Consider the following 14,536-nt stretch of genomic DNA (forward strand, 5'->3'; position numbering starts at 1 on the left):
GTCTCTGGCCAGACGTAGCGGTCACACATGCATGAGGTACGTTGGGCGGTCATGTGTGCATGAGGTATGCTTGCTTCTGTGAATGTGTGTGTTTCCTTTCAGGAAAAGGCTAAGCTAAATGTGTAACTCTTTTTGTTGTGTCTGTCTGCAATGCAACATGTCATCTTACTACAATCCATGAGAAAAGAATCTCTATATCAGAAAAGTTGTTACTTGTATAAAGTACATCAAAAAAAGTTAAATGTTCCCTTCTTTGAAATTAAATTGTTTGATGTATGAATGAAAATGAAAAATAACTTTTAAAATGGCCTTTCTGACTATCACATATTGGCTTTTTAAGCAGGGAGCAATTGTTCTGCCACTTTTAGAAGTTTTCATTATAAACACAACAGCAGACATTTGTCACCAAATGAAATCCAATTTTTAACCAATAAATAAACAACCAAATAAAAACACAGTTGTTGTAGTAACTAGATAAAAAGGAAGTCACAGTTACATACCTTTGTATTTATTACATGTAGAGCAGTTGAGAAGTATCTGGAAGTATTATGATTAGGCACTATTTGTAATTTAAAAAATGTGGTAATGTTTTTAAGGTGATTATGACTGGAATTAAGAAACATTAATGAGAAAAATAATAAAAATGCAGTTAATTCTGAATACTCTAGTAACTCTTTCATCTTAATGTTTGCTAACATATCCTACATTTTATGCTTTAAGGATTAGAAGATGCTGTAACCAAAACTCGCCAACTGATCGCATATGCAATATACTTTTATGGATACTCTACTTGGAATGGTAAATCAATGTTCCTAGAAGATCTCTATGTAACACCAGATTATAGGAGTGTTGGGCTTGGTTCTGCACTTTTTGATAAAGTGGTTACGGTGAGTAGCTTTTAATGTTCTCAGAATATATCTTATTTATAACATACATTGTGTTGAGATGAACATTTTTTCATTAAATTTTTTTTTAACATAGCTCTAGAGAAGAGCTTCTGTTGGTTGTGTGATATCACCTATAGAGATTTCTCACTCTGCAGTGGGACTGCATATGGTGACAATGATTTTGCCCCCCCCCCCCCCTCCCCACACACACACACACACACATACAGTATTTTTTCTGAGGTGACTACACTTCAGAAGTAATAGCACACAGTGAAGGCATCTAACAGTGTGCTTTTTTTAACTGTGTATATTTTCATTTAATGGACACCTTTGTTTGAGGAGAGAGCAGACGGATTGAAAGAGTACATTGGGGGTACCTACAAAGAGAGGAGGAACTGTCCGATTGCTTGATAGAAGATGAAATGTCATGGAGGCAGAAGGGTTAGATAACTTTCTAGCAGAATTTCTAAAATCATTGTAGGACTAGTAACTGAAAAAGACTCTGGAGATATGCCACCAAGTTTTCAGAGAAAAATCATCCGCTCTATCCCACAGATAGCTAAGGCAGACAAAAGTGAGAACTACTGCACACTGAGCTTGACAGCTCATGTATTCAGGTTGTTGACCTGAATGGTATACGGAAGAAGGGATAAGAAAACTGAAGCTCTCTTAGACAATGATAAGCTGGGATGTAGGAAATATAAAAGCAGCAAAGAGGCAGTTCTGATGATACACTTGATAATAGAAGTAAGACTTAAGAAAATTCAAGAGTTTTTTATGGGATCTGTCAACCTACAAAATGTGTTCAATAACTTAAAATGGTGCAAGGTGTTTGAAATTCTCAGAAATGTTGGTATGTGCAGCAAAGAAAAGACAGGTAATATACTACATGTACAAGAATCAAGAGGGTCTCATAACCTTGAAAGGCCAAGAGTGAAGTGTTCAGATAATTAGGCCATAAGATGATGATTGTCTCTCTTCTCTAGTAGTCATTCTGTATATTGAAGAACAATGCAGGAAATTAAAAAAATCAAGAAGTGGAATTAAAATCCAGTAATAAGATTTGCAGATGAAATTGCTGTTGTATAGAGAAATGGAAAAGTGCTACATGATCTATTTCATATAACATTGAAAATAATCAATTTTTGGCAATTGTTGACATCTGTGCCATATGAACTCATGGGAGGCTGACCTGTTAAAATTCCTGGAATCTGTAAATACATTCTCCCTTTTAAACTTCGCATGATCCTATTCCAAATCACATGCTACTTTCGTAGACGTTGATCTCATCCTCGCTGAAGGTCAACTACACACTTCTGTTCACTTTAAACCTACTAACAAACAAAAGTATTTACAGTTTGACTGTTACCATCCTTTCCATATCAAACGTTACCTCCCATACAGCTTGTCATTTGAGCCAAACATATTTGTTAGGCTGCAGACTGTTTACAGCAATACACCACCATTCTCACCTCAGTCTTCTCTGGGTGTAATTACCCCATCAGCCTAGTTCAAAAGCAGATTTCCTGGGCTATCACATCCAATCCTGGTACTACTGATCCCTCCAAAAAACAACTTCACTATACACTATTTGTCATTAATTATTATCCTGGTGTTGAATGTATTAATCAGCTACTTCGGCAAAGCTATGACTTTTTAAAATCGTGCTCTGAAAAGACATCCATTCTGTCTGAGGTTTTGTCCACCACCCTTAGAATAGTATTTTGTCGCCCTCCCAATCTCCGCAATTTCCTTTTCAGACTGTGTGCTGCTCCTGCACCCATCTCCCTACTCTGTGGCTCCTATCCCTGTAACCATCCCTACTGCAAGACTTGCCCTTTGTACCTTCCTGTCAGTACCTGTACCAGGTCTGTAACTAGCAAAACATATATATTCAAAGGGAGAGCCACCTGTGAAATGACACACGCCATATATCAGCTGTTATGTAAACAGTGTTCGGCCTTTTACATCGGCATGACTACCACCAAGTTACCAGTTAGGATAAATGGGCCAGGGAGGTGGTGTATACCGGCAGCAGAAAGTATACTGTACAACATGACAGTTGTGACCTTGGTGACTGTTTCACCAAACATGCCATCTGACTTCTTCCCCCAGACACCAGTTTCTCAGAACTCCACAGGTGGGAACTAGTGCTTCAATATGTCCTTGGTTCTCACCTCCCACATGGCCTTAATTTACGTTAATTTCTTGCGTCACAGCATTTCTTCGCAGTAACTACACCCTTTTTTAGCTTTCTGCATCTTTCATTTTTTGACCTGTCTATTTGTCGCTTTCCCCCTCCCACCTCAAATAAATACAATGCACTTAGTTTTTCACTCTCATTAACTCATGCATGATGTTTTAGCAGTAATCTGTCTTGCATATTACCCTGTCTTCCACCTTTAAGTTCTCAGGCTTTCAAACCTCGTCTGGTGCAGCCCCAAAAATGTCTTTTCTTCTGATACCATCTGATAAATCTCCCCTGACGCAAGATTCTGGGTGACTGTGGAACACTACTCCTTTTCCTAAATCTCTCCAGTCCTTTTCCTTCACCCCTCTTCCTTCTCCTTTAACCCTTCTGCCAGAAGAAATAGCCACTGTCTCCAAAAGCTTGCATATGCAAAACCTTTTTTTGTGTGTTTCTTCTCCTGCTGGTGCTTAGTGAGTATATTTTTTATTTATCCATTTACAGTATATAATCTATTTAACAGAATTGTGCAGAATATGGATTGAGATTGATGTACAGAAAGACAAAGGCATTGTGGAGCAATAGAAGTGAGAAAATTGAAGAGCATGCCATGGTAAAGGAATTCTGCCAGCTTGGAAGTAAAATAACACAAGATGGACAAAGCAAGGAGGATATAAGTAACAGACTATTGCTCATGTAAGCACACACACACACACACACACACACACACACACACACACACACACACACGGAGAGGAGGGGGGCGGGAAGAAGAGAGAGGGGGGGGCAGGGCTGGGGAGGGGGAAGGGGGTATTCCTCACTAAAAGAAGTGTACTAGTGTCAAACATGGGTCTTAATTTGACAAAGATACTTCTGATTATGAATTTGTGCAGTACAGTGTAGAATTGAAGTGAATCATGGACTGTGGGAGAACTTGAAATGAAGAGAATCAAAATGATTGACAAGATGTGAAACAAAGAGGTCCTCCATAGACTCTGTGAGAAAAGTAATATGTAGAAAACACTAAGTAGAAGAAGCAATAGTGTGATGCAATATGTAGGAAGACATGAGTGATAAAGGTATAAAAATTGTAGGGACAGGCAGGTATTAGAATACGTAGAACAAATAATTGAAGATATTGCATGTAGGTGTTACTCTGAGAAGAATATTGGCAAAAGAGAGGAGATCATGGTGAGCTGCATTGAACCAATTGGAAGACTGGTTACTAAATTAATTTTTAAAAAAAACCTTCCTTAACAAATTGATCATATGTATAAAAAAGTTTGAACTTTTAATTATTCTCTTTAATCAATGACTATTCAGCAGAGAAATTGATTAATTTAAATAATTTGCTACCTGCAAGTTTGTTTCATTCATTAATCAAACAATGTACAAACCATCAAGTACTTGCACTAATATTTTCTTAAATTATCCTTAAACATATCTTACCAAAGCCCCTCAACATAAATAAAAGAGTGTGAAGTATAATTCTGGAACCGGATGCCTGCATATTACTAATTATAACATGATCATAATTGATTCTCCTGTATGCATTATGATGAGGTTTTGTCAGTTTTAAATAGTTGGCCTTATTTCACTTTTTATTTCTGTTTTGAAAACTACAGTTTCCAACATAACAGTTATCAGATTCTCAGCTATTCCAATCGGTATTCTGTTGCTCTTACATTCGTCTGTCATGACACTTTGTCTTCTTTAATGCCACTTTTGCCTTCTTTAATGCCACTTTTGCTGAATTGATCTTATTAAGTTTTTTCCAGATGATGCTATTAGCCCCCCATGAACCATGGACCTTGCCGTTGGTGGGGAGGCTTGCGTGCCTCAGCGATACAGATGGCCGTACCGTAGGTGCAACCACAACGGAGGGGTATCTGTTGAGAGGCCAGACAAACTTGTGGTTCCTGAAGAGGGGCAGCAGCCTTTTCAGTAGTTGCAGGGGCAGCAGTCTGGATGATTGACTGATCTGGCCTTGCAACATTAACCAAAACGGCCTTGCTGTGCTGGTACTGCGAACGGCTGAAAGCAAGGGGAAACTACAGCCGTAATTTTTCCCGAGGACATGCAGCTTTACTGTATGATTAAATGATGGTGGCATCCTCTTGGGTAAAATATTCCCCCATTCGGATCTCCGGGCGGGGACTACTCAGGAGGATGTCGTTATCAGGAGAAAGAAAACTGGCGTTCTACGGATCGGAGCGTGGAATGTCAGATCCCTTAATCGGGCAGGTAGGTTAGAAAATTTAAAAAGGGAAATGGATAGGTTAAAGTTAGATATAGTGGGAATTAGTGAAGTTCGGTGGCAGGAGGAACAAGACTTCTGGTCAGGTGACTACAGGGTTATAAACACAAAATCAAATAGGGGTAATGCAGGAGTAGGTTTAATAATGAATAGGAAAATAGGAATGCGGGTAAGCTACTACAAACAGCAAAGCGAACGCATTATTGTAGCCAAGATAGATACGAAGCCCACACCTACTACAGTAGTACAAGTTTATATGCCAACTAGCTCTGCAGATGATGAAGAAGTTGAAGAAAAGTACGATGAAATAAAAGAAATTATTCAGATAGTGAAGGGAGACGAAAATTTAATAGTAATGGGTGACTGGAATTCGAGTGTAGGAAAAGGGAGAGAAGGAAACATAGTAGGTGAATAGGGATTGGGGCTAAGAAATGAAAGAGGAAGCCGCCTAGTAGAATTTTGCACAGAGCACGACTTAATCATAGCTAACACTTGGTTTAAGAATCATGAAAGAAGGTTGTAAACGTGGAAGAACCCTGGAGATACTAAAAGGTATCAGATAGATTATATAATGGTAAGACAGAGATTTAGGAACCAGGTTTTAAGTTGTAAGACATTTCCAGGGGCAGATGTGGACTCTGACCACAACCTATTGGTTATGACCTGTAGATTAAAACTGAAGAAACTGCAAAAATGTGGGAAATTAAGGAGATGGGACCTGGATAAACTGAAAGAACCAGAGGTTGTACAGAGTTTCAGGGAGAGCATAAGGGAACAATTGACAGGAATAGGGGAAAAAAATACAGTAGAAGAAGAATGGGTAGCTCTGAGGGATGTAGTAGTGAAGGCAGCAGAGTATAAAGTAGGTAAAAAGACGAGGGCTGCTAGAAATCCTTGGGTAACAGAAGAAATATTGAATTTAATTGATGAAAGGAGAAAATATAAAAATGCAGTAAATGAAGCAGGCAAAAAGGAATACAAACGTCTCAAAAATGAGATCGACAGGAAGTGCAAAATGGCTAAACAGGGATGGCTAGAGGACAAATGTAAGGATGTAGAAGCTTATCTCACTAGGGGTAAGATAGATACTGCCTACAGGAAAATTAAAGAGACCTTTGGAGAGAAGAGAACCACGTGTATGAATATCAAGAGCTCAGATGGCAGCCCAGTTCTAAGCAAAGAAGGGAAGGCAGAAAGGTGGAAGGAGTATATAGAAGGTTTATACAAGGGCGATGTACTTGAGGACAATATTATGGAAATGGAAGAGGATGTAGATGAAGACGAAATGGGAGATACGATACTGCGTGAAGAGTTTGACAGAGCACTGAAAGACCTGAGTCGAAACAAGGCCCCCGGAGTAGATAACATTCCATTAGAACTACTGACGGCCTTGGGACAACCAGTCCTGACAAAACTCTACCAGCTGGTGAGCAAGATGTATGAGACAGGCGAAATACCCTCAGACTTCAAGAAGAATATAATAATTCCAATCCCAAAGAAAGCAGGTACTGACAGATGTGAAAATTACCGAACTATCAGTTTAATAAGCCACGGCTGCAAAATACTAACGTGAATTCTTTACAGACGAATGGAAAAACTAGTAGATGCAGACCTCGGGGAGGATCAGTTTGGATTCCGTCGAAATGTTGGAACACGTGAGGCAATACTGACCTTACGACTTATCTTAGAAGAAAGATTAAGAAAAGGCAAACCTACGTTTCTAGCATTTGTAGACTTAGAGAAAGCTTTTGACAATGTTGACTGGAATACTCTTTTTCAAATTCTAAAGGTGGCAGGGGTAAAATACAGGGAGCAAAAGGCTATTTATAATTTGTACAGAAACCAGATGGCAGTCATAAGAGTCGAGGGGCATGAAAGGGAAGCAGTGGTTGGGAAAGGAGTGAGACAGGGTTGTAGCCTCTCCCCGATGTTATTCAATCTGTATATTGAGCAAGCAGTAAAGGAAACAAAAGAAAAATTTGGAGTAGGTATTAAAATTCATGGAGACGAAGTAAAAACTTTGAGTTTCGCCGATGACATTGTAATTCTGTCAGAGACGGCAAAGGACTTGGAAGAGCAGTTGAATGGAATGGACAGTGTCTTGAAAGGAGGATATAAGATGAACATTAACAAAAGCAAAACGAGGATAATGGAATGTAGTCAAATTAAATCGGGTGATGCTGAGGGAATTAGATTAGGAAATGAGACACTTAAAGTAGTAAAGGAGTTTTGCTATTTAGGAAGTGAAATAACTGATGATGGTCGAAGTAGAGAGGATATAAAATGTAGACTGGCAATGGCAAGGAAAGCGTTTCTGAAGAAGAGAAATTTGTTAACATCGAATATAGATTTATGTATCAGGAAGTCGTTTCTGAAAGTATTTGTTTGGAGTGTAGCCATGTATGGAAGTGAAACATGGACGATAACTAGTTTGGACAAGAAGAGAATAGAAGCTTTCGAAATGTGGTGCTACAGAAGAATACTGAAGATAAGGTGGATAGAGCACGTAACTAATGAGGAGGTATTGAATAGGATTGGGGAGAAGAGAAGTTTGTGGCACAACTTGACTAGAAGAAGGGATCGGTTGGTAGGACATGTTTTGAGGCATCAAGGGATCACAAATTTAGCATTGGAGGGCAGCGTGGAGGGTAAAAATCGTAGAGGGAGACCGAGAGATGAGTACACTAAGCAGATTCAGAAGGATGTAGGTTGCAGTAGGTACTGGGAGATGAAGCGGCTTGCACAGGATAGAGTAGCATGGAGAGCTGCATCAAACCAGTCTCAGGACGAAGACAACAACAACTATGCTATTAGTCATAATTTTCCTCTTGAATTGGCTTATGAAGAACCTTCAACTCTATAACTGTAGGTATTTCTCTCATCTTGTCATAAGCATCTAGTTTTTGGGGGGAAAATTTGGTAATGGAAGACTTGGTGCCTTGCATTTGTCCATTTGAGCCAGCCTTAACAAGTGGAAATAATTACTATGCAGTCATTCTAACTTATCCTGGCTACCTTCTTTTATTTTTGAACTAAACTGTTCTGTAACTCTACATTATAATATATTCCTGACATTATAATATATCCCTGTTTCACGTTTTCCCCATCAATTTTCCATTTTCTCATTAATGGAAGTTATTTGTTTTTATGTAAATGAAAAGGGTAGATCATAGATGATTACTTTTTTCACTCTTTTTTTCTTTACTTTTTTAGCCAATTTTAACTCATTTATCAATCAAACACAAAAAGTACTTCTTTTTTCTATAACTTCATTGCTGCTACTACAGTAAAGGCAAATCACAATAATATAAATGTTTGCATGTCATCAACAATGCACTCAGATACTGTAGCTTTTCTGCTTTGACCTTAGTGGAAAAAAAGGCTCAGTGTCAAAATGTTAGGTTCCCACTTCTGTTGCAGTTGTAAATCTGACACATTGCTAACTCTTCCATATAGCCAACTTGCTCTGTGTGGACTTGCATGTATCAGACAATTGCCAGTCACCCTAGTAGCTCATATACTCATATTAGGAAACAGCTAATCAGATTAAAACTGGGTACTGGTCCAAAATAATAGAAATGTGTGTGTTGGAAGACAGGGAAAAGTGTGTGTAAGAGCTACCATGGGGAATGAAAATAGCCACAGCAGTCACACACAGTGTGTCAGAAGGTGGCATAACTTTTTAAGTCTGTTGAAAGAGTACTACCTCATGTGCATTATTACCTTTAAGGCTGTATATACACTGATGGAAAAAAAATTCACAACACCAAAAAAATAAGTAATGTAGAGTAATGAAATTTCAGGAATACATTTGTCTAGGTAACATATTTAAGATATATTAAAAACAAAGATTCCAAGACTTACCAAGAGGGAAAGCGCCAGGGGGGGGGGGGGGGGGGAGAACAGAATTTCTAGCTTTCGCAACCGACGGTTGCTTCTTCGGGAAAGAGGAAGCAACCGTCGGTTGCGAAAGCTAGAAATTCTGTGTTTTTTTTTTGCCTGTCTACTGGCTTTCCCTCTTGGTAAGTCTTGGAATCTTTGTTTTTAATATATTTTTCCCATGTGGAAGTTTCTTTCTATTTTATTTACATCATTAATTTGAACCCAACAATAACATATTTAAGAGATTTACATTTCAAACTCAAAGGTTAATGTAAGTGTGAGATAAGCCATTACAAATGTGAAATACTGGTACATTAATAACCAGTCTAACCACCAGAATGTTGAGTGCAAGTATGCAAACATCCTTGCATTGTGTTGTACAGGTTCTGGATGTCAGTTTGTGAGATGGAGTTCCACACCTGTTGTACTTGGTTGGTCAATGCAGAGATGGTTAATGCTGTTTGTGGATGACACTGGAGCTATAGTCTGATGATGTCCCTTATGTGCTTGATTGGAGACAGATCTGGTGATTGAGCAGGCCAAGGCAACATGTTGAAACCCTGCACAGGATGTTGGGTTACAACAAGTTTTGTTCTCTTGGAAAATACCCCTGGAATGCTGTTCATGAACTGCAGCACAACATGGATCGATTCATCAAGCTGACATACAAATTTGCTGTCAGGGTGCATGGGATAACTACAAGAGTGCTCCTGCTGTCATACGAAATAGCACCCCAGACCATCCAGCGTATCGATCACGCAGCAGGTTACTTACATGCCCTCAACTAGCCTCCTCCTAACCAACACACAGCTATCACTGGCACTGAGGCAGAATAAGCTTTCACCAGAAAATACAACAGGCCTCCACACTGCCCTTCAATAAGCTCTCACTTGATACCAGTGAAGTCACAAATGGCAGTGGTTTGGAGTCAGTGGAATGCACGCTACATGGCATCTCGCTCAGAGCTGTCCTTGAAGTAACCGATTTGTAACAGTTTGTTGTATGGGCCAACTGTTATTCACATTGCTGCTGCAGATGCATTGATGCACCAGAGCCATACACCAAACACAATGATTTTCCCTCTTGGTATATCGCCAGCCGGAGTCTGGTCTTCTTGTGGCCATACATTCTCATGACCATTGCTGCCAGCAATCATGTACCGTGGCTACATTCCTGCCAAGTCTTTTTGCAGTATTGCAGAAGGAACATCCAGCATCTTGTAGCCCTATTACATAACCTCATTGAAACTTATTGAGGTGTTGATTTTGCATGTTTGTCACCTTAAAGGCATTATTGAATAACATCAACTCATCTCGTTCAGTCTGAAAGGTAACTAACGCTCACTACGGTTACATCGTGTGTTTAAAGCAAACTTGATTTACATCCTTATAGTGATGCTACTAGCAACCCTCTTATGCGGCTGCCATGAAATATGAATAGACATAATTGTTCAGATATAGAAACATGTCTGCCAACTTCCATTTATGCTGCACAACTCCTTCTTGGTGTTGCAATTTTCCCTCACTGTCAGTGTATGCAAGTGTATTAGTATCTGTAAGGGACTTACAGACACATGTTCAGTAAAAACAGATCCTACTTGCAAGTTTGAGTGTGTGTACTCCGTGTTTTCTTTTTACTAACTTGAGCTTGTGTTGTCTTGCATTTCCATTTTGTTAATTTCTTTAAACATTAAAGACATAATTTGTAGCAGGGTGGTTTAGACCAGACAACTATTCTGTTTGACAATGTGACAAGTCTTTTCTTTCGTTTTATTGGTTTTCTGTTCTCTAATAAATTATTGTCTCTCTTTCTCCTCCTATCGTCCTCCATTCACCGTGCATGTGTAGTTGTTATGAATGCTCGTGTGTTTTTGTATATTAACTTATCCACTACTTGCTATGTAGAAAATTGCCTGTCTTCTTTTGGTTTAGTATATTGCTTAGCTTATTTGATCAAATACACAAAAGTTCATTAATGAGATGTGTATGAAAGCAAAGCTAATACAAAATTGTTGTATAAAATTGTGTAATGTGAGAGGTAATGTGTAAAGGGGAAATTAAAGGAAAGCAAAATTGTTTCCTTATTGCCTGACCACTTGTGGATGGTGTATCTACAGTGACAAGAATTCCCATGCCCAGTACGCTGAAGATTCCACAGAGGCCTTCACAGATAGGCACTATTCCCCAGACCTACTCCGCAAACAAATTTCATGCGCCGTATCCTCATACACCCCCAATACTCCAAAGAAACAGCTGGAATGGGGCAATGGGACATCATCATCATCATCATCATCATCATCATCATCATACCAGACTGTAGCGACTGAGCCAAGTCCTTCACCAGGGCTTTGACTACCTATCATAAGTCCCAAAAATAAGGGACATCCACCCACCACTTCTAAAGTGGTATCCATTGCTTACCCAGTAACATCCTTTTCCATAGAGGTGAAGTCACCCACCGCTCCTAAAGTGGTATTCCATTGCTTATACAGTTACATCCTTTTCCATGGGGGTGAAGACACATGACCTGCCCGACCCACCCACCCAGCACATACTACTCTAGTTCTGTCACAGACTTATCCTGTCAGGAGGAAGGCCACCTGTGAAAGCAGCCATGTCATATACTAGCTCCATAGCAATTTCTGCACAGCTGTTGTACCACAAAATAATATATTTGGATTAACTGTGTGAAAAGTAAGACATCTTCCCTGGTAATGCAAAAAACCATAGAAAGGCAGAGTATTGAGCAGTGCCCTAGTAGTCTGAACCATTGGGAATCAACGCAACAAAATGACATCATAGGGAGAGAGGTGCCGCCATTGTGGTGACCACATACTATCAAGCAAGAAGACCTATTAGAGCTCAAGAGTGTTCATTCAGGAAGCTGACAAATTGGAAGATGCTAGCCAGCATCTCTGAAGAGTGAAACTGGGCAGTATTACAGCTGTGGCTAGGTTTCTTCAGGAAATGACTGAGCAACATGAGCAGAACAAATGAAGTCATTTGCCAGCCAATGGCGACACCCAGCTACTGCGACCTGTTGCTTTTTTGGGGTGCTGCTATTGAAAAGGTGTTCTCAGTCACCGACATCTAGCTATGAGGAGCTTCTTCTCTCCTTGTATCCACCTTACCACACAATCCTCACCCATCTACATGTTGAACTGCAATCCACTTTTTTCTTTTTTCGCTCAGCTGGCACAATGCAAGTGTGTGTGTGTGTGTGTGTGTGTGTGTGTGTGTGTGTGTGTGTGTGTGTGTGTGTGTGTGTGTGTGCAGGGGGAGGGGGGGGGGGGGGTGCAGGCAGGTGTGCAAACTGTAGCTCATTAAGAGATTCAGCTGAAAGCTATAGGTATTTTCATTCTTTTTTGTGTGTCTGTTGACATTTAATGCTTCTACAGTTTGGTGGTTTGTCTACTTTTCTAAATTATTTATTACTTAGGATGTTTAGCAAACATGGGACTGGCCACTGGAAGAAAGAAGAAATTTTTAAAGAGCCAGTCAGTGAAAGTATAAACACTTTGTCATTTTGAAGAGCAAACTTTTTACAGTGTTGTGCAACACTTGTTTTCTAGGTCACCAGAAAAATTTCATCAGTGTAAAGCAAACAAATAAGAGAAGATGACACCTCCATAAAACAGTTTCAGACAATTCAAAGGCATCAACATGTGTGTTTATACAGGGTGTTACAAAAAGGTACAGCCAAACTTTCAGGAAGCATTCCTCACACACAAAGAAAGAAGATATGTTATGTAGACATGTGTCCGGAAATGCTTACTTTCCATGTTAGAGCTCATTTTATTACTTCTCTTCAAATCACGGAATGGAAACACACAGCAACAGAACGTGCCAGCGTGACTTCAAACACTTTGTTATAGGAAATGTTCAAAATGTCCTCCTCAGTCGCATGGAATCCCTGAAGCGCTGATGCAGCCCTGGCGTATTGTATCACAGCCGTCCAGAATACGAGCACGAAGAGTCTCTACATTTGGCACTGGGGTTGCGTAGACAAGAGCTTTCAAATGCCCCCATAAATGAAAGTCAAGAAGGTTGAGGTCAGGAGAGCATGGAGGCCATGGAATTGGTCCGCCTCTATCAATCCATCGCTCACCGAATCTGTTGCTGAGAAGCGTACGAACACTTCGACTGAAATGTGCAGGAGCTCCATGGCGCATGAACTACATGTTGTGTCGTACTTGTAAAAGCACATGTTCTAACAGCACAGGTAGAGTATCCCGTATGAAATCATGATAATGTGCTCCATTGAGCATAGGTGGACGAAACTAAAATGAGCTCTTAACATGGAAATTAAGCGTTTATGGACACATGTCCACATAATGTCTTTTCTCTATTTGTGTGTGAGGAATGTTTCCTGCAAGTATGGCCGTACCTTTTTGTAACACCCTGTATACATTTTTTGCTCAGGCCCTTGAATTATGTCTTTATGCTTTTACTTTTGCCCACATTCACCAACTACCGTTTTATAATTTTCAGCTTGTGTGTAAAGTTACTGTTACTATCATATTTCTTAATTTCCCATAACAATAATCACCACATCAAATTTAATTTTGTTGGAAGTGTTAATATTCTTATACATTTTGATGTACATTTCAGAAAGCATGTGAAACAGGATGTAGCCGAATGGATTTTGTTGTTCTTAATTGGAATCCAGCACAAGATTTTTACAAACGAAAAGGTGCAGTTGACCTTACTTCTGAACAAGGTTGGCACTATTTCCGGCTCAACAAAGATTCAATGGAAAAATTAGCTTACAAGAAGGATAAGGGAGAAACAGAGGACTAACTTTTTTGTGTGGCAGTATGCTGCGTTTTTCCTATGCAGTTCGCACTAGCTGATAAATCAGCTTTATTTTTTGTATATTTCTTTTAAGAACATTTGCAGTGACTCACTATAACTAGAGGCAAATTGTTTTACAAGTTTTATGCTTGTAGCCTTATCAGTCATTGCAAATAGAAATCTGTGTCAGAATTTTAGATAAACTGTGATTGTAATGATTCTAGTGAGTAGATGATATAATATTATAATTCATCATACGTGAGAACTGTCACTATGAAGTGTACCAGTGTTGAGACTTGTGTGTTTTTGATACTGCTCTTATTTGTTTTGCTGTGATACTTTACATATTAGCTGTTCTAAGAAAATATCTTATAACTACAACATGTGATATGTGTGCAAAATATAGTGCATAAATTGGAGGTTCAAGAAATGGGAAATAGTGAAAGATGTTTTGTTATTTTATCACTTGTATATTACTATTCATGTATACAAATAGTGAAATAAAGTAAATTCTTTTAAATAGGAAAAA

The 14,536-nt window shown here is 39.2% G+C and overlaps 1 protein-coding gene across 6 annotated transcripts in view; it reads left to right on the forward strand.

Moving 5' to 3' along the window:
* Positions 1 to 14,536, forward strand: part of LOC126328683 (thialysine N-epsilon-acetyltransferase-like) — a 55,934-nt gene extending 41,398 nt beyond the window's left edge. For all 6 annotated transcript variants that reach the window (XM_049996063.1, XM_049996059.1, XM_049996064.1 and 3 more), the window contains 2 exons: positions 721 to 887; positions 13,825 to 14,536. In XM_049996063.1, coding sequence (XP_049852020.1) covers positions 721 to 887; positions 13,825 to 14,013 — 356 coding nt within the window. In that variant the 3' untranslated portion in view covers positions 14,014 to 14,536. The remainder of the gene's footprint in view (positions 1 to 720; positions 888 to 13,824) is intronic.

This window comes from Schistocerca gregaria, chromosome 2 (genome assembly GCF_023897955.1).
Source record: "Schistocerca gregaria isolate iqSchGreg1 chromosome 2, iqSchGreg1.2, whole genome shotgun sequence".
NCBI classification, from domain to species: Eukaryota; Metazoa; Arthropoda; class Insecta; order Orthoptera; family Acrididae; genus Schistocerca; species Schistocerca gregaria.